Genomic DNA, 20,218 nt, shown 5'->3' with positions numbered 1-20,218 from the left:
AAGCAGTGGTATCAACGCAGAGTAATGACCGGATAAGGATGAAAATAAAGTTATCATCTACAAGCATTCACTTGAATTTTCAGAAGTAGCTATCATTTTCGTTGTTTTTCTCGAGAGATTCTCTGTTAGCGGCTATCAAATTCTCCCACTGAGCGATGAGCGTGTTACGACGTCGTGGATTAGGCTATAAATACAATGAAAAGATATTTTTATCACTTAATTAATCAAGTTATCAGCAAGAATGTCCGAAATAAATGGCTTTGTTTATAGATTAATATTAATTTAATTGTTATTAATTAATTAAATTAACTTAAAATTATCTTGATCGATTGTAATCGTGTTTTTTCAGAAACGACACTTACTTTATGTTTCCCCTTATGTTCTCTTTCAATTTCATCTTCATTCAGAGTGTTGGTAGAAGCGCCGCTTTTAAGAGAACTGGAGCCGTCATAAATATCGGAATCATTATCGTTCCCTATATCGAGTAGATTTGGCTGAGACTTGGCCAACATTCGCGATCTCATCAATCTAAAAGGTAAATGAGATTTATGCGTGAATCGTATTCTGATTTTAAGAATATAATAATCAAGTAAAAAGATTTTTTTATGGAGATTCTTACTACATATGCGAACAATTTACCTTACCATTATGGTGGTAATCCTTAATACTTCCTTTATTGTGTAAGCAAAAATAACAAATATATTAAGTAAATTCGACTTATTATTACTTAAATTTGTATTATCGATTATTGTTAAAGGAAAAAGATGTTGATGTATTAATAATAGACCAAATCATTTTTCAAGAATAATGTAGAAAATATATATATTTTTTTTTACTAATCTTTATTTCAATCTAATCTTAAAAGAGGCTTGGATTGTAATATTCATTTTTGTGCTATTAGCAGTTTTAATACCTTAACTCGTTCTCTCGTTCCTTCATATCGTTTAACTCCTTTTGAATCTTCTGTTCGACAGGAACGTATCCTTTCCTCGCCAGTGGCTTCTTTGGCTCATTATCCGGCTCCAATTGTATCTCCAATGTTCTATTAAAGGCTTTAATACTTAGAGGATTGAGTGTGATAGTAGGTGTTATGGGTGGACTCAAACTATCATTGCTGCCCGATTTGTTCTTATAAATCTTTCCTCGTGTAGCCAGAAATCTATGCATCAAACCTTTCTGGCTTGGCACGCTCGCGAAACGCAACGGTGTTGGTGTTGTCCGGGTAGATATCACGCCGTTTGTCATCTTTGGCATCGAACTTGCCGATAGACTGACCGCCTCCAGAATCTGCGGTGTTGAAGTTGTTCTTTTCAACTTGCCTGAGGCTAGAGCTTGTGGCATGCGACGCACCTATATAGAAATTATCATTTAATTAGATTCAATTTCGTATTGTTTACTACATATATTTTAAAGTTACCTTTGAATCCACTGTTTCGTGAGATATAGTCTTAATGCTACCCACGTTCCGCAATTCGTGTTCCCTCTCGGTGACTTCTTCGATTTCCTTTTGTATTCTATTCGTCGCCTTCCTCAATTGCTCCAACCTGTGCTCCGTCTGTGTGTAATATATATTAAGAAAGATTGTTACATAAAGATCTAAAAAGACACGTTTGTTTGATCCTTAATTTTTCTCTAACGAGATATATATAAAATTTGCTTATATATAAGAGACATTATATTAATCTGACAACATTAATTTTAATTAGATATTTAGGGGTTTATCTGAGAAATTTCTAATTAAAATTGAAAAGGTTTTCTGGAAAACTTTTGGCTGATGAATCAGAAAAACGCGTGTCTAAGCTTTTTTATATTATTCACCGTTGAATGTATTTAAATTCTATATCTTCTTTATCGCATATATATCTCTTGAAAAACTTAACACTGATTAATGAATCGACTGCATTCTAGTTAAATTGTTGCAGATGCGTATTTCATTCGCATAATGATACTGAAACACTTTCAGTGAAATTACGGACGCAACAGCAGGAAGATGAAATTTCAGAGATACAAAAAGAATCGCTTACTATAACAATAATCTGCTATGTACGTTATATACTCGTATCGATCGCATATCGAATGCGTTATCACAGTTTATCTTTGAAAAAAAATTATATCGCGTTTCTCTGCAACTGCCCGACACGTCATTGCAAAGTGATGAAAATCAGGCAGATAAAATGACACATTTCTCGAAAAAAAAAAAACAGACGGAAATTGCAATCTTATCGGTAAAAATCGAACGTTTTTCTTTTATTATTATATTGCTAAATACATAATCCATTTGTACTTTTATCTTAATTTCCTATTTTTATCCCTGTTTTGCTTTGTCTTTCCTTCACTTCAGAGAGTAAAAATTGATGTTTGTATCTTTTATAGATTTATTACAATTTCAGAGGGATGCATACGCAAACTTTGCCTTAATTAATGGACTGGGCTCGTAATCAGATGCCGGCAATTTTTACTAATCCGTATCTTTTTAACAAGTAAACTGCTATTAAAAGTTGACGAAAAGATGTGTGAAAAAAGGCTTATGAAAGCTCAAGAAAGAAGCAATATGTAACACATAATCAGTACCGAGCTTCTCGAAAAAATTTCCAGGTAAGCAACTGTAGCGTAATGCCGATCACAGGAATGTTGTCCAGAAAACTGAGCGAACGCTGATGGAGGCAACGGCTTAACTGTAATCACCGTTTCCTTTCTAAAAGAAATGGGCCACGAGTCTTCTTACCTCTCTTTCGTCGCTCTTCTCTCGTTGTGCATCTCCAGTTTCGTTTCCTTCGAGGAACGATACCGGTCGATACGATTCCCTTAATTAACACTTCGATTGTCATATATATATTCATTTTTTAGCGTTATAAATTATAAAATATATGCATGTATTTATGAGATTGAAATCGAGAAACATAAAATTGATGAGTTTTATGCATATAAAATTTGGGACTCATCAATATAAGACTAACGATCAAAGTGTTAAGATTCATTGAGCTATGATGAAACTTTGATTAAATCAACTTTCTTTGTTCATCCGTATTATAGATTAATCGTTATTGAAAAAGCAAATTACTAAAACTATATTGTTTCTATAAACGGCTGTAATATTTTGTAGCTTTATTTATTTTTTTTTTTTTAGACAGAGATTTACATTTGCTATATTTAATGTTAAAAGCGATCATCTTATTCTGCTAATAAGTTTCAGATCGCATACAATATTATCGAATTGAATCAGGATCAAAATCAATCAATTTCGGAAGAATCAGGTTCTCTATTCACATATATACACGCACAAGAATTCTTATTGATGCCATTTTCCATTTTAGACATATGTATTCATCGAGGAATTATGCTAATTAGCATGATATCAAAAATATGCATACAAATAGGAAGTAATTAGTATTTTACGAATAAAGATGACATTCATATCTTTCAATTTTTAAATGATGCTTTCAACTTTTGTAAAATGTTTCATAATATATCTCAGTAAATAGATAAAAATAAATAATATCCCAGAAACACTTTTCTTAAATTAAAGATTTTAATCATACCTTTTAATATAAATAAGCAGTTAAAATTACTAATAAAAGCGTTCTAACTAATATATTTTAAATAACAACTTTTAAAAACTGATATTGTTATAATATAATTATATTGTCTCAAAATTACTTATAATAATTATTATTAATATAATTGCTTACATTACTTATTAGTTAGCGATATTATGAATTCAAATCAACGCGACGCAATAATGCCGTTTGCGCAATTAAAAATGTCAAATTAGTAACTATTTAGAAGATGTTGCAAAGAGAGATGCGAGATATCAATGTCACACAAGTGTCTTAATGAATAGTATCGGGGTAAACACCGCGTCACAATGTTACACGTATCAATGTGGTTTGAAATTAATTCTTGCCGACCGGAATTCCAGTCTTTTCGAAGAAAGAGCTAGAATAGCTGTCTATAATATTAATATTTCTATATATTTTTATATATTTTAAAGAAATAAGTATCTCTCGTTTACAATTAGTTGTATCTCCAAAAATATTTTATCTTTTATTTTTCTTCTATTTAATAGTAAAATACATATTCGTATTTATGTTTATTTATTTATTTATTTGTTTTTTTTTGTTAAGTTAATTTAAAAAGTAAAACTTAGAAATATAATAAAATTAAAATATAAATAAATTATGAAATAAGTTTGGAAAAAATAAATTTTATTCTCTTTTATAAATCCACATTTTATGCAATTGTCATTCCGTTGAAGATTAAGATTATAGATTCATGACACTAGATTTATTATACTTAGAGTCACGTTTTGTATTTTCTATAACTCTTTTTTTTTATCACGATTCTCCAATCAAAATATTCACATATATTTCATTTTAAGTTGCAGGAAGCGTCAGAAAGAGGATTCAAACAGGCAGCTCTTTCAAGAGCTCATCGCCGGAACAATCTTATGATATACAAAGACTCTGGAGTTGTTTATTCCAAAGATGTCGAAATATGTAATGTTTTGGAAATAAGAGAGAGAGAGAGACTTACCTCCATTTCGATCGTTTCCGCCAGCGGGAATTCGGGTGATGACAAGAGACCGGCAACGACGACAGATCTGAACTGAATCTTTTATCAGGCTCTTCCTTAGCAGATACGAATGGTGCGTCGACCTCGAAAAGAGGAACAATTTCGTATGCGTTATCTGATCGCGAGGCGCGCCGACGAGTAACGACGTCCCCGCTTATTATCATGCCTCGCGCAACTAATTACGTCACTTGTTCAATATTTACACCGATGGCGCGTATCCCGCGCGCACGTACGTATATCGGTGAAACGCATCGTGTTGTCAGAAACGAACGTCTTTTCAAAGAAACAACACTATGTGACTACGAGTTATGTATCCCGGACAAGCACCGCTACTGCTCGAGATTTTACCAAAATTCGTCGTTGTACTCTCGATGACAGGGTCGATGTGTTGCGTTAATAATTCTTACGTTCGAGCGTTTATAGAACGCTAACGTGCTCTGTTCAGATATATATATCTTCATTGAATATATAATACAGATGTTAATATACATATACTTGGCTGCATTTAATATCGGTCTGTTGAAATCGCACAAATATATACTAATATATGATTTATAAATGATAGAACAAACAAGGGGAATCTCTGTTACGCAAGGATTCCATCAAAGTATCGCGAACATTGACACAATTGTATCTCTCTTTCTTCCTTTTTTATTGAAATCTTTCTGGCTTTCACAAAACCAATAAGAATTCGTTCACTGAAGTCACGTTCTCCGTTTTTAAAGGGAACATTGATAGATACAAATCTTTCGACGATATCACGAGATCGAACATCGTAACAGCGTCGAAATTATACCGGCGAGGCACATGTTGTAATTAGATTTTCACTCAGTTCGCATCGCAAACGATAAAGGAAAACCGCGACAGGTATTTACGCAAGACGCGGCGAATGACGTTCGCGTTCTGGAATAAGCAGGAAATACGTCGTCGAGCGGAATCGCGTCGAACGCCGATGACTAGGCGAGTATATATGTGTATATATATATTATATTATATTATATATATATATATATATATTGCATGTACGTTCTATTATCCTGATGCGGACCGCTCGACGACTGCCATTTTAGCTACCTCGCGACCTTGTTCTCTGACCGTTCTCCGAACAAAAGCAACAGGACAGCATGCATCGTGCGGCTGGTATGTAACTTCGCCGGTCACGCGTGCTGTCGTTGGAGAGCACGAACCGGTCACGAATGCTTGACGCTGGATAATAAATATATAAATATTTCTTTTTTTTTCGGGGGGTGATTTAACTCAACAAAGCATTAACTTCTTACGAAAGATTTGTCGAATAAGATAACGAAAATAGTATTTTGTAATTTCGTAATTTTTATTTTTCCTACTTTATCAAGTATATATTAAAAAAGAAGAACCGAGAAAAATTAATGAATTCTGCTCGGTCTAATCTAATGGCGAATCAAGAGTAGGTTTTTCTCGCCGAAAGTAATTATATACTTACATTGTAGTCGGCTTATCTACAGGATGGTATTCTTGCCGTAGATAAATTAGTTTATACGCAATGGAAATAATTCTCATATAATTCTCTTTATAATCTCATATGAGATTATAAAAGAGCAAAATAATTCTACTTCTACAGAATTCGATTACAAACACATCGGAAAATAGATTGATTAAATTTGTTGAAAAACATGTTTCGGTATTTCATTTAGAAAAATTTGAAATTCCGATATTACACAGCAAAGGTTATAATAGTGTAAAAGATCAAGATGCATAATATCTCAATTTGAAATAATAAATTCCGGTATATTGGAGAAAACGATTTCTAAAAAAAAAAGTTCGGAACATTTTGCCTTACTTTCATTTTTGTATAATATTAATAAGCGGACAAACTGGAATGTTCAAACAGCATAACTTTTTTAAGTCACAGGTTGAAAAGGATAAAACACCCTTATTCAAAAGTTTTATTCGATTAATTTAACTAAATTAAAAGTTAAAAAGGAGTTCTATCTATTTAGTACTCTATCTCTTCTTTTATTGTTTAAAGTAATATCATAGGAAATTAGGGTAAAATTTTATGCGCGCAGAATATTTCTAGAAATTTATTTATAAGTACAAAAAATGTGTAGAAAAATACATTATGTAAATAGTAAATTATTTTTCCTTATATGCAATCGATATATAACGCGGTGACACGAATTAGGCTCGCGCTTTCAGAGCGCTGTTATTGTAGGCAACATCAAGATCGAAATTGAAATAGTGCAACACAAAAGAAACACTATTCCACAACGACGAACGTTCTTAAATAATTTTCATTTTTCATTTCATGTATTCCCTTTTTCTTTTGTCTACACACGCGTACATATATTTAAAATTATTATATTTTTATATAATTAAAACTAATTATAAGTATGTAATATGAATAATTTTTTTTTTAGATTACTTGTTAATTGCATTGTAATTCACAAACACATTTAACGTTATATTTTTTAATTATTTTTATGATATAATGTTACTCTTATTTCTTATGTGTTTAATCTCAAAGGCACGGTTTTATCTTATAATAAAAATGTATTAATCTAGATATAATCTATTTTGTTAATTAATATTGTGCTGCAGTTAATATATGTTGAATTAATTATTTTACAATCGATGTTGAATATGATCTAATTATTATTATCATTATGTATAATTGTGTTTTTGTTAGTTTCTATTGATATGTGTTGCATGCAATCGAGCAATGATATATTGAAGATGTTATCAGAATGATACAATATGCAGCGGTACAACTAAAAAACAGGCTGCGACGCATTTTCTAAAATTTTTTAAGAATTGATATTCTCAAAAATTTATGAAAAAGGAAGAAATATATGATTCTATAGCTTTAATTTATTTTTGCACGAGAAATTACTATATCCGCGATTGTATATTGTCGTTATTCCACCGCATCCTGTGTAAATGTATGATATTAAAATTATATTTTACTATAACGGATTTATATTATTTATAATATTTACATTATTATTTTTTCAATATATCACGTAAAAAAAACAACATTCGGAAATTCATAAAAAACATTTTTAATTAAAAAATAGGTTATATATGTGTGTCTGTGTGTTATTTGCACCATTGAAGCTTAATTCATAGAGACGCATAGATTTATAAATTTTAGCGTAATAATTGTATAATAGCATGTAATTCATGTAGAAAAATTCACTCAATGTGAAAAATTATAACTTATTCTTAAATTAAACTTATTTATAACTTAGCAACATCAAGTATCTATTGTATAATTTGCTCATTTAAATGATATAAAATATAATTATCCAGAAATATATGTATATATATATATATATATATATATATATATATATATATATATATATATATAATCTGTGTCATTTCTTGCACAATCTGCATATAAAATAATCTAATATTAAACAAACATATACATTAAACAGAAAAAGAAATTTTCTTGGAAGACTATTTAAAGAGACAGAAAAATTCATTGAGGATCGTTAAAAAACTTTTATAGATTTTTCTTTGTTTTCGCACAATTTTAATATTTTATCATTGTTTATATGTATAATTTTTTTTTATTATCAAATTTATAATTTTTTCTTATTTTATTATGAGTTTGTTGTTCATAAAAAGTTTGTGCAGGCATAAAATGTGAGATTATTCTCATGGATTTCGTTATATATTTCCTTCTAATGTGATAATCGAATATGGCAGAGATAAAACATAAATAGTTTTCAATTATAATTGTTATAAAAATGAATTATATAGTAGCATACACATTTTTATAATTTTGTATAAACCAAGAAAGAATTGAATAATTTTATATGAATTAAATAATAAAAATACTTTCATTCATTTACAATAAAAATATTTTTCTTTTTGAAATCATATTAAGAAAATAGATAGTTCACATATGTAACACATTTATATTTGGCACATCTCATCATATTTTTGCAATTAATTTAATAAACATAAGTTAGTTACATCTAATAAGTAATATATATATAAATAAAACTACATATTTAGATAATTTACTTTTCGTATATCGAGAATAAAACTAAAGATTGTAAAAAATTTAATTCTGAACAATAGTTTTGTATTAAATAAAATCTGAAAGTTTGGTAAATGCAAATAATGTGTTGTATAAGCTTATAATATTTTATAACATGTTTTGAGAACTAAAAAATAAATTCTTATACTGTAAAACAAATAAATGCCTGCACTATCGATTACCTAATAATAATATCATATGTATACTTTTATCAAAATCATAAGAATGCTTTGATTAGCCCGTTATATCATTTTTCCTAAATATAATTATATCTTGTAATAAAATTGAGAAATAGTTTTATATTTTTATCTAGAGTTTTGTTTTTTGAAAGTATTTACACAAACCAGAAAATGTAGCATTATTTCATTAATCTTGTGCTTTCCAGAATTCTTATACATTATAATGATTTTATTGCATATTTCAATTAATCGATCTCATATCTATTAACAATACTACAAAATATAATAATGTGATCAACATCAAACTTTACATATTTTATTGTACAGATATTATTATCATTATCATATTAACTTTGTAAATTGTCCATCTTTTTAGAATTTTGACAGTATTTGACACTATTCCTGTCAATTTGAAAAATTCCATTCTTCAAATGATCATTAGATACAAACAAAATCGTATTTTGCTTATCAGGTTGCTTTATGTCAATTGCTTGTAAGTTACTATCTAAAATTCGAAATTTACTAAAATTGTCTGCTTTTCCTTGCAATTGATTTTGTTTATTGCTATATAATTCGATTTGATGTAAAGGTATGTTTATACATCTACTTTGCGTGATTATCCTATTTAATTGATCAGTATGAATATATAAACATCGATTACTTTGTTGTTGATCAAGTGTCTGATTTTCTTTAACAGAATTTTTTGAAGAAACGTTTATGGTTTCTATCGAATCAGTTACAATAGGTTCACTTACACACTCGTTTTCTTGTATATTATTATCTTGATCTTGTGGCATAATATTTTCTCTAACTGCATCAACGGTTTGCAAAATATTAACATCTGTATTTGTTATCTGCGTACATAAAGTTATGTTACTTCCTGCACATTCTTTATTTTCAACATTATAAGTATTGGCATATTTATTAAATTTTTCATTCATGTCATTGTTTTGTGTAATAATAATATGTCCATCATATGTTTGGTTATTTTTATCGGAACTTGTAGTTTCGGCTTGCTCAGTTTCTAAATGCATGTATGTTGTGGTTTTATCTGGCATATCATTGTCGCATATGATTTTGTGATAATTGTGTATAGATTCTTGCAATACATGTAATTTATTTCTGTGTAACTGTTCTGAAAGATCTATATTTACTCTTTCCTCTATTATATCTTCACCTTCTTCCTTCAAAGTCTCATTATTATATTTTACTTCAGAATATTCAAGCCATTGTATCCTATTGTTGCAATCATAAACTTTATTCTGATCTTCGATGTTATGCTGATAAATAACGTGATTTTCTTCATTATTGGTTATTTTTAAATTATCATAAAAAGGATTTTTTAATTGTAGCAGGCCATCTTCTACATCATTGATATGTTCTACTCTGACACTTTTATCGTTCTTATCGGGATATCTACAGTCTATACCTATTTCAGTCTCTATACTATCAGTCTTATTCAATTGAGATTCTGAACAAATCTCAAAACTCTCAAGACATTTATCAACAAATTGTATAGTATCTTTTGTTTCCAAATTTCTATTAATATCTTCAATATTCTCTTTCAGAACATACTCTTCTATTGAATTTGTAACAATTTGCGTTTTGTCATGGTAATTTCCAAAATCCACGATCACATTGGACTCGATATTATCGACATTCATTGTAGTCTCTGGGACACAATCTTTCTTTCTTCGATTGGTTCGAACCTTTTGAAAGTCTTCTTCGGAAAGATGCAAAACTTCACCGATTGTCGTAAGAATTTTACCGTGTCGTGTTTTTAAATGACGTTTATATGTATTTCTTGTTTTGAACCTGATATGAAAAATAGTATAAAAATATTATACACAATCAATTGTCAATTGAGCTTCGATCTCTCTTTCTGAAGTAAAATTAACAAGAAAACACTGGAGAAATTTGGTTAATTTATAAATTAGTTGAAAATAAACTAATTTAAATATCTTAATCGATTTAAACTAATGTTTAAGAGAATAAACCATAAGTATCTTTTAAATATTAAAGAGTTAATTGATTATTTTTACTTACCGTTGTCCACAATCATCGCATCCGAACGGGGCTTCTCCAGTGTGTCTACGTTGATGTTCTCTAAAGTGTGATGGATGCCTAAACTTCTTTCCACAATCTAGACACGTAAAGCGCGTCTGATTTTGATGAATCAACATATGATACTTCAAGCTGTGTCTTCTTGTGAAAACTGCTCTACATATTCGACACTCATATGGTTTTATTCCAGCGTGACTACGATAATGAGATACTAAAGTTGTAGGCGCGGTGAAACTACGAGGTGGATCGCAAATGCGACATTGTAGATTACTTCCTGTCGGATTGCCTTTCTTCTTGATACGCTCTATATATGCTAATGCCATTTCCCTCTCTTCCTTACTTGTTCCAATAAATTTTGCTTTCCCTTTAGGTTTGGTAGCTGTAGATATTTCTGTATTTTTTATCAGAGTTTCATCTGACCATGAATCTGTACATACATAAATGTAATATATATTTAGAGAGTTACACAATTTAGAATTACAATTTACATTTAAATACAGTAATATTCTTGTAGTATTAATTGTAAGTTAATGTTTTATACAGAAATATACCTGATGAATAGAGAATATCAGAATCTTGACAATTTGTGTTTTCAGCTAATTTCTGATTGACAGAAGAATACTCTTTCATATGTACACTATCACTACCAACAACCATCAATACAATCTGGAAAGAAATATACTTATAAAATGTAGTATATAAATACCCATATTAAATTATGTATAAATATAAATATCAAGTATATATGAATATTTTTTGATGATTTTATATTGCCTAGATCTTACGCAATGTGTTATAATTCTCTATTATATTTTTTTCGTAACATTTTTCTTATATACCAATTAAATATTTTTATATTTAAAACATATTTAATATATATAATTCGTAGATTAATTACTAACATTTTCTTTTCTTGTATTATCTAAGACATTATTAACAGATGGCATTCCCTTTCTGTTAAGCATCTTATCATCTAATCGTTCAAAATAACTATGATCTCCAAGGACCTTAGTATCCATTCGGTCAGAATTTTTTAATTCGGAATTGTGCGCTTCCTTATTTTCTGAATTCTGAAAACATTTCTGCTTCTCATTCTCTTTAATATTAATATCATTTAAAAGTATTTTACGTAAATAATTTGTAGATTTCTCCAATATCACATCTTTATTCTTCTTATTTATTGTTTCTTGTGGTTTTTTTGTCTGCTGTATCCGACTTTTTTTACTTTGTAGATTAGTTTTAAAATTTTTATGATTTATACTTTTTGCTGTAAATGTATCATCTGTAACAACATAAAGACAAGATTTTTTTTTAATCATCAAATACAATATAATTTATTTTACATAAAGATATGTTATAAATTATTATCTATATATGCAATTTACAAATTTTATCATGATTTTTAAATTTAATATATAAAATTATAAGAATATTTATATAAGAGAAAGGAAATTTCATGAAATTCTTTTTATATAAATACTGTTATAAAAATTCCAAATTGAAAAACAAATCTATACATGAAGAAAAACAATACAGTATTTAGATATAAGTAGCACAATAAGTTTGTTAAAATACATACAGGTTTCTTTGTCTGCTTTCAGATATTCTAAATGCTCTTCTAAATGACTTTTAATGGATGCTCTTGCCTTTTCTTCGCTAGCAAAACTGGTATATTTCTGCTGACAACCAGGCACTAATGCGCAAGTATAAGAATATTGTCTTTTGAGCTCGTCACTTGTAAAAATAGTGAATTGCTTAACAAGATGGGAAACAGGCATAGATAAAAGCTGAGATACGGTAAAGCATGATTCTTTCCGTTTTATACTCGCTGTTCTAGATTTGCATTGTGCTGCCAGCAATGAGTCAATACGCTTTGTTTCTGAATGCAATGTTTGAGACGCGACTTCTGCAAGCACTACTAGCAATGCTGATGGACTATCCTTTCCAATATTATCTATAACAATATTTATAAAAATTAGTATTTTTAAATATACATCTATATATTAATTTTGTATATACTAAATAAGAATAGTTTTATACTATATAACAGTTCAATTTTTTATGAAGAACAAATAAAAACTTTTTATATATATTGTAAAATAATTTGATACAAATATAAGATAGAATTATAAGTTTTTCACAAATTTTTTTCATAAATACATATTTTATATCATTAAAAGGAAAGAATGTATAAAACACGAAATATATAAATTTCTTCATCATGATAAACATACAAACTATAAAATGTGTATGTGTATACATCACACTATTGCTGATTATAACATTTCTAAAGAAGGTATATATTGTATTTTATCATCAAGGAGATTATAATCCATGCGATCCGCATTAATAAATAGCATTAATTTATTCAACATACGCCTCTCTTTCATTCTTTTTATATATCGAATAAAAATTATTTTAGTCGAGTTTTAGCAGACGCCATAAGGACGCCCAGCAGACAGCTTTTCAATTTACTATCTACGGATACTGCGATGCGCGCGTTTTTCTTAACCGAGCGACAACGATTCGAAGATAGTATATATAAAAAAAAAAGAAGTAGCAAATTAAAAATTGAATTACCTCCGTTGTACGAATTCGACACATTTTGTGGATTTGTTTTGGTGTTCATGGTGGCAATCGCGTTCGTAGCGTGTCTACATAATCCTCCTCTCCTACGAACAACAGGTTCCCCGTTTGTTGTCCAATTCTTCCTTCTTGTCAATTGTCGACATTGCTGCCAATATTGCGAAAGCAAATACGGACGAGTGCGCATATCGATAATCGTACCGCGTTCCTTATGGAAGATTCACACTACGCCCGATATCTAACATCCAGTGTCCAATAGAAACGTTTATTTTTTAGGGACAAAAATGTCGCCAGTTAGGATCCGAATTTTCTAATGGATAAGAATATATTTTGAAAGAAGTTGGCAAAATTATTGGATGATATACGCGTTGGTTTAATAATATGTCGTCTCTTGTAGCGCATGATGCTAAACAGTGCTAAATGGCACTAAATTTAAAGTTGTATAACAAACCAATCTGCATCAGACGTTTGTTTGCATTTCTTCCAGTCACGTATACGGGAATTATCAAGGTCCGTAAAAGAAATAAAGTATTATCTTAAACTGGTCAGCTAATATCATTTCTTCGATTGAAAATACAGCTGGATTTTCTGCTGAAAAGATAAAATCCGATAAACGTGGTTAGAGACGTAGTTAGGCTATATATTTACCGGTTATGAAAACAGATAATCAACTAACGATAAGACTCTTCAATAACTACGATTTTAAGATATTATTTATAAAATTTAGTTTCATCGATAAAATTAAAAAATCCTTAAACTTGCAAAATTATATATAAGGATAGAGATCATCTTTATTAATATGACTATAAATGATTAATAAATTTATATATATATATATATATATTCTAAATATATTGTTATTATAATATCAATTTTATTGAATTAAACAGATTATTTGGAAGAGCTGTTGTACATTTTATAGTTTATTAAAATATTAATATTAACGATTAACATTAAAACATTAAAATTAACAATATTAACATTTATATTTTTCTCAGTATTTGCTCTTTACAAAGAACAAGATTTCAATATGCCACCAAAACGAACTGCAAAAGCAAAGGTATAGAGATACAATATTAATTTATCACTCAATATGTATAAGCAGATATTGTTACATTTTATTTTATATATATAAATATAAAATTTTAATTTATTTTTAATATATCAAATGCTAAATATTCTTTTGTATATAAAATATGATATAATTGCAATACTATTTGCTAAAAATTTTACAATTATATATTTAATTCAACACTATGGTATTCTATATTAATAGTATGAAAAAGGCTACATGTTAATTTTTTCTTAAAACTAGGTTGATACTTCCAAAATTAAATCTGGTAAGAAAATAGATACATTGAATGAATCTAAAACTTCTAAAAAAAAGCGTACAAATGATACAAATGACGAACCTGCACCAAAGAAGGCAAAAATCGAATCAAAGGAATCAAAAAAAGTTAATGAAAATGATTCATCTACTATGAAAAAGGCAAAGAATGAACCCAAACAAATGCAGAATAAGACAGATACAAACCTGGATGAGATAGATTTTGGATGTACAAAGCCAAATGAGGAAGGCAATGATTATAATTTGAAGATTTGTACTTGGAATGTCTCTGGAATCAGGGCTGTCATTAAAGTATGTTTGCTTAATTTATCTTAATTTATTATATTTTATTATATTGGTAATAGTTTTTTATACTAATGTTTAATTAGAAAAATGGAATGGATTATATTATCAAAGAAGATGCAGATATAGTTGCTTTACAAGAAACAAAATGTGACAAAGATAAATTGCCAGATGATGTCAAGTTGCCAGGATATCATCATTATTTTCTGGACAGTAAGAAATACTTGAAGGAAAATTTATATGCACATACCATATAATTAATAAATATATTTTAATAGGTAAAAAGCCAGGTTATTGTGGGCTTGCTTTATTCTGTAAAGAAAAGCCGATTTCTGTGAAATATGGCTTAAATAATTCTGAATTTGATAGCGAAGGTAGAATGATCACAGCAGAATTCCCAGAATTTTTTATGGTTAATGTTTGTAAGTTATATCTTTTCAATAATTATATATAAAGAGATAAATTCTGATTATATGACATAATCATAAGAATCGGAGATATATCTACATAAAATTCAATATATATTATATTTATGTACATATACTTTTAAAAAATATTTCTAATTTTAATAAAAATGTTTAGTATTTAATAATAGAATATAATATAATAGATGTGCCAAATGCTGGGCAAAAATTGGTGACATTACCAAAAAGATTGGAATGGAATAAGACATTTAAGAAATACATTAAAGAATTAGATCAAAAAAAGCCTGTTATTATATGCGGTGATATGAATGTAGCTCATCAAGAAATAGGTATTATCAATATATTAGTTTCAACTTCATTTAATCTCAAATGTAGAATATTGATAATTATTATTTTGGGAACATTAAGATTATAATTTATTACTATTGGTCCTTAGATTTAAAGAATCCCAAAACAAATACTAAAAATGCTGGATTTACCAAGGAAGAACGAGATGATATGACCGATTTTTTAGCTGCCGGCTTTATAGATACCTTTAGGTTATTATATCCTGACAAAGAAGGTGCATATACATTTTGGTCATATTTCGCCAATTCACGTAATAAGGATATCGGGTGGTAAGTAAATGAGTTGTCTTTACTAAAATTATATTTTATGAAATTATAAATAGTTAGCAAAAATTGTGTAGAAAAATTCAATTTAGTATTAAAAAAGCAAAAGTTCTTTTCGTATATATTTATAAGATGTTAAGTTATGTGATACATGTATTAATTTAATCTTATGTGCAATATATTAATCATAAATTACAATATCTCTGTTAATGTTCCCAAAAATTTTTGCAACTATAAAATTCCTTTATTTCTACAAAATATTTAATTATAACTTATTGATTATAGTTAAATGCTTTATATATATTAAAGCAAAAAATAATCTACTACATTTATATAAAATTTGTTATATATAGGCGATTGGATTATTTCCTAGTATCAGAACGGATCAAGAATAAAGTGTGCGACAATATTATAAGAAAACAGGTTTATGGCAGTGATCATTGTCCTGCAATACTTTATATGAATTTATAATGAACATTGTGTATTTTTGTGTAGAAATATCAAGTAATATCGATAATGGAACTGTTTTCTCTCATGAGTAATTGCAAATAATCAGTATATAAATGATTAATTGTTTTACTTTATATCAATTGTATGTATCTTATTTAAACTTTGATGTGCATTGTATGAGACATATTTTTGAACTCGTTTGCTCTGTAATGTAATTTATATCTAAATAAGGCAAATGTAATAAATGCATTTTATATTTTGAAGCATAAAAAATAAAATTTTAACACTAATTGATGCATGCATTAAATTTTAGTCTTTTCTTTATTACCCTTGGTACTTTTACTACATATGTCTAAAAATATAAATATTTCAACAAAACTTCGTTTCATAATTAATGATGTTATCTCTTATTTGTATTTTAGTATCGTTGATTAGAGAAGAAATAAGAAATATTATCAATTGTTTTTAGCTATCTGATATAAATATTTGTAAGGATGCAATACATTAGTTTTATAACTTACAATTATGTAGACATATATGAATAATAGAAATAGTTTAAATATTTGTAGTTCAAATCATCAGATTTAAATTTCAAAGAATTCTTTGAATCGATTTTTGGAATTTTAGTTAATCATCTTTTATCTGATTATTATATTCTTCTGTTATTGATTTTGGTGATTTAAAAGTGGTTTCGTGTATTTTAAAAATATTTAAAAAAGACTTTTTAGAGATTTATATCTTTTTTAATTTTTTGTTACAGAAACATAAGGAAATATCTAAATTGCAATTGTCTCTTGAAGTTTAAGTTGTTTTTTGCTTTTAGCTTTAACTTGTGCAGCGATACGATCTAAATCCCTGCGTCCTTGGCTAGTCAATTTACGTCCGCCAAGAGGTGCTTTTTCAATCAGTTTCAATTGCTCCAAGCTTTGGAGCGCTTTGCGCGCAACACCACCGGCTGATCGGCAGAAGTGACTAGGATGAGTGCCATTGCGTTTGCGTCCACCAAAAATCTTGGTGACGGCGCCGACACCGATTGGGCTGCGGATATAAATGTGACGTACCAAAGCTGCACATCTGATGTAGTACCAATCGGGATCATAAGGAGCCAACTCTTTGAATTTGGCCGTTTTCACAATGTCCACCCATTCTGGCACTCGCATTTTGCCAGTTCTAAAATTTTATGTAATGTCATAAAATGGATCTTTGAGCAATGAATTATCATGCATAGGTAGAACAATGCAGAAGCGTACAATATAGAATAAGAATTTTATAAGTTGAATAATGCAGATAAATAATTTTTTTTTTATAATAAAGATAATAATAAATAAGTATGTAATTGTGCTTTCAATATTAAATATGAGAAATTATTTAGGTTAGGTTTAAACTTTTCTGTATTTCTTACTCACTTTTTAAGGAAAGCTGCGAAGGCCTTTACGAATTTTTGCTGGTCCACGTCTTTTAACGTTACAGATGGCATCTGAAAGGAGAATTCCAGTTAATAAAATAATAACGCGAAATAATATATACACCTGCCACATGTGCACATGAATCTCGAGTGAACTTTAGTTCTAAATCTCTATATTCCGATAATTGATAAAAATTATAAAAAATCGCTAAAACTCGATTACGTACATTTTTATATAAATTTTTGTATTTCCTTCACTAAATACGGTGTTCTTTAATTCGTACCGTCCTGTAACATCAGCGAGCACTACTTTTACGTGAAAAAGAGAAACGCGAGAATGGAACCGATTGGAATTTAGAAACGTCTTGGGTTACGTTCGAAAATCTACTCATTGGATAAAATAGCGTTTAATTCGCCAATAAGAACAAAGAAATCTTTATTCCTTTTGCCCCGATTGGTCAATCAAATGCCATTCTGCTCCAACGTGTAGATTTTCGAACAGAAGAGAGAATCCAGGGATGTAAATACTTTCCTCTCTTTCTTATACTGTTTTGTTTATGGTTTATTAAAATTATATATATAATCATTTGGTTTCCTAACAATAATAAAGAGAAGTTTTCTCTCTTATTTTCTCTAGTGATATAGAACAATAACTGCAACTTTGTTTCATTAATGGACAAAATTAAAAAAAAAAAAAGAAAACAATAAATTGGAATTGGAAGAGTGAAGTTAATGCTCTGATTTTTTATGTCAACATTGACTCTATATAATGTTTAGTAATAAAAAGAATAGTTTACCACCAAGGCCTTATTTGCCAAATCATGAACATATGTTGGAAGATCTTGAAAATGCTGTTGTGGATGATGTAGCGTTTAAAATCATAAGTGAATATCTCTATGACTAACATTTGTTGCATTTGAATTTTATGTATAAATAAATATGCTTTATCTTTTATATACAAAGATCACACACATACACATCCAGTTTAATTAAATATTGTGTTGTTAAAGTTTTAATTTTTTTGTAAGAATTACATACTAGAATATCTTAGAAAGTTTAACTTTGATTCTTCTTATATATGTGTATATTATTTAGTTATCACTTATGATTTATAATTAGTTTACGCTGTAAACGAATATTTTTTTGGTCTAGAAATCATTAAATTATACTCTTACTAATATAATTTCAGATGATTTACATATAAAAGAATCTTATGGTCTGACAAGTATTAACAACTCCGATGATATATACAAGAAAGTAAAAACTTATTTGAATACCAAACAGCAGTTGAAACAGTTGGAATGTACTTTGAGAAGAGAAGGGCAGCAAATGCAAGCAGATAATGAGGAAATAAAAAAGCTTGCGGATGATATTAGAAAGCAGGCACATGCTGCTCTGATAACATACTAGAGATATAGGAATGCTAGATAATTAATATTAAATTATTTTAACAATTAATCTATTATATACAAATATAAATTATATTAAAAAAAATATATAATTTATTTCAATGTAAAATTTTATAACCATTGTTAATCTTATATCTTGTACTTGTATCTATTGCTGATATCATTACTTAATACTTGATTTATATTTTCTATCGAAGTCTTCTTTTATTGGTCTATTTATTTAAGATAAATAAACTTATTACATAAAAATTCAGTGCTTTTAAATAAGTCATTTATTATAAATTTAATTTTGCAATATTTTTAATATTTGCGATTAAAAGAACATTCCATAACATCCTGTATGAGATTCATTATATATATATATATATATATATATATACAATTATGATAATAGAATATAACAAATATTTAATGATAATTTCTTTATAATTATTTCTGTTCTTAACAAATTAATGTCACAATGCACTAAACAATATATTGTTACATGAATTGTATATTAATAATACACAATATTCCATAAAGCTATTTCAACAAAATTTATGACAAGGCACAATAACAACTTAACATCTAATACAATATTGCAATAACTATGATTGATCACATTTACTATAGTGGATAATATATAAATGATATATAAAAGGATAATTGTGTTATATTTTCCTGTTGTTCTTTTGTGTAAAAATTTACGAATTACTTGTTAAATTTTTATATTTAACTATTTAGAGTAGTTCAATTAAAGGAACTCTTAGATGGCCTCGGCCATTCAAAGAATTATCAAAAATTGCTTTAAAGATATTTGTATTAATTACCTTATATGATAATTTTGATCAAATAAAAATTATATATTTTTTATA

The 20,218-nt window shown here is 28.2% G+C and overlaps 5 protein-coding genes and 1 long non-coding RNA gene across 6 annotated transcripts in view; 3 read left to right on the top strand and 3 right to left on the bottom strand.

Moving 5' to 3' along the window:
* Window positions 1-4,523, top strand: part of LOC138935238 (uncharacterized) — a 9,533-nt gene extending 5,010 nt beyond the window's left edge. The window contains exons 2-4 of the long non-coding RNA XR_011447229.1: window positions 1,964-2,225; window positions 2,391-2,595; window positions 4,379-4,523. This is a non-coding gene — a long non-coding RNA (uncharacterized lncRNA). The remainder of the gene's footprint in view (window positions 1-1,963; window positions 2,226-2,390; window positions 2,596-4,378) is intronic.
* Mdu (meduse) lies at window positions 29-5,522 on the bottom strand. The gene is given in 8 exon segments (XM_070299688.1): window positions 29-184; window positions 363-528; window positions 914-1,350; window positions 1,418-1,555; window positions 4,534-4,574; window positions 4,577-4,644; window positions 4,646-4,679; window positions 4,682-5,522. Coding segments are annotated over 8 exon segments (1,044 nt in total). The 5' UTR covers window positions 4,737-5,522; the 3' UTR covers window positions 29-79.
* Window positions 5,523-9,000: 3,478 nt separating this feature from the next.
* LOC138935233 (uncharacterized) lies at window positions 9,001-13,554 on the bottom strand. Its single transcript, XM_070299687.1, has 6 exons — window positions 13,429-13,554; window positions 12,428-12,802; window positions 11,751-12,130; window positions 11,400-11,514; window positions 10,831-11,275; window positions 9,001-10,599 (listed from the first exon to the last, which is right to left on the bottom strand). The coding sequence occupies exons 1-6, from the start codon at window positions 13,475-13,477 to the stop codon at window positions 9,132-9,134; spliced, it is 2,832 nt and encodes a 943-aa protein (XP_070155788.1). The 5' UTR covers window positions 13,478-13,554; the 3' UTR covers window positions 9,001-9,131.
* A 291-nt stretch (window positions 13,555-13,845) lies between these two features.
* On the top strand, window positions 13,846-16,772 carry Rrp1 (Recombination repair protein 1). Its single transcript, XM_070300431.1, has 9 exons — window positions 13,846-13,944; window positions 14,433-14,494; window positions 14,750-14,774; window positions 14,858-15,073; window positions 15,151-15,277; window positions 15,343-15,486; window positions 15,675-15,818; window positions 15,926-16,106; window positions 16,454-16,772. Exons 1-9 carry the CDS (start codon window positions 13,855-13,857, stop codon window positions 16,569-16,571), a joined length of 1,107 nt encoding a protein of 368 aa, XP_070156532.1. The 5' UTR covers window positions 13,846-13,854; the 3' UTR covers window positions 16,572-16,772.
* Window positions 16,773-17,271: 499 nt separating this feature from the next.
* On the bottom strand, window positions 17,272-18,292 carry LOC138935672 (small ribosomal subunit protein eS19A-like). Its single transcript, XM_070300430.1, has 3 exons — window positions 18,183-18,292; window positions 17,957-18,027; window positions 17,272-17,720 (listed from the first exon to the last, which is right to left on the bottom strand). Exons 2-3 carry the CDS (start codon window positions 18,025-18,027, stop codon window positions 17,327-17,329), a joined length of 465 nt encoding a protein of 154 aa, XP_070156531.1. The 5' UTR covers window positions 18,183-18,292; the 3' UTR covers window positions 17,272-17,326.
* Window positions 18,293-18,540: 248 nt separating this feature from the next.
* LOC138935542 (uncharacterized) lies at window positions 18,541-19,588 on the top strand. Its single transcript, XM_070300196.1, has 2 exons — window positions 18,541-18,839; window positions 19,145-19,588. The coding sequence occupies exons 1-2, from the start codon at window positions 18,725-18,727 to the stop codon at window positions 19,363-19,365; spliced, it is 336 nt and encodes a 111-aa protein (XP_070156297.1). The 5' UTR covers window positions 18,541-18,724; the 3' UTR covers window positions 19,366-19,588.
* Window positions 19,589-20,218: the final 630 nt, after the last annotated feature.

Source organism: Polyergus mexicanus, unplaced genomic scaffold (genome assembly GCF_030449975.1).
Source record: "Polyergus mexicanus isolate NDT 795.1 unplaced genomic scaffold, iyPolMexi1.0 SCAF_8, whole genome shotgun sequence".
Lineage (NCBI taxonomy): Eukaryota > Metazoa > Arthropoda > Insecta > Hymenoptera > Formicidae > Polyergus > Polyergus mexicanus.
This window is presented reverse-complemented; position numbering and strand designations above follow the sequence as displayed.

What these genes read in the sequence shown, in the direction of transcription:
- LOC138935233 (XM_070299687.1), bottom strand. Translation starts at nt 13,477, where the DNA reads ATGAACACCAAAACAAATCCACAAAATGTGTCGAATTCGTACAACGGA. An exon ending in GAAAGCAGACAAAGAAACCT is followed by an intron (nt 12,131 to 12,427) that starts GTATGTATTTTA and finishes ATGTTGTTACAG; the next exon opens with ATGATACATTTACAGCAAAA. An exon ending in ATAATACAAGAAAAGAAAAT is followed by an intron (nt 11,515 to 11,750) that starts GTTAGTAATTAA and finishes ATTTCTTTCCAG; the next exon opens with ATTGTATTGATGGTTGTTGG.
- Rrp1 (XM_070300431.1), top strand. Translation starts at nt 13,855, where the DNA reads ATGGCACTAAATTTAAAGTTGTATAACAAACCAATCTGCATCAGACGT. An exon ending in CGTATACGGGAATTATCAAG is followed by an intron (nt 13,945 to 14,432) that starts GTCCGTAAAAGA and finishes TATTTTTCTCAG; the next exon opens with TATTTGCTCTTTACAAAGAA. An exon ending in AACGAACTGCAAAAGCAAAG is followed by an intron (nt 14,495 to 14,749) that starts GTATAGAGATAC and finishes TCTTAAAACTAG; the next exon opens with GTTGATACTTCCAAAATTAA.
- LOC138935672 (XM_070300430.1), bottom strand. Translation starts at nt 18,027, where the DNA reads ATGCCATCTGTAACGTTAAAAGACGTGGACCAGCAAAAATTCGTAAAG. An exon ending in TTCGCAGCTTTCCTTAAAAA is followed by an intron (nt 17,721 to 17,956) that starts GTGAGTAAGAAA and finishes ATAAAATTTTAG; the next exon opens with AACTGGCAAAATGCGAGTGC.
- LOC138935542 (XM_070300196.1), top strand. Translation starts at nt 18,725, where the DNA reads ATGTTTAGTAATAAAAAGAATAGTTTACCACCAAGGCCTTATTTGCCA. An exon ending in TGTAGCGTTTAAAATCATAA is followed by an intron (nt 18,840 to 19,144) that starts GTGAATATCTCT and finishes ATATAATTTCAG; the next exon opens with ATGATTTACATATAAAAGAA.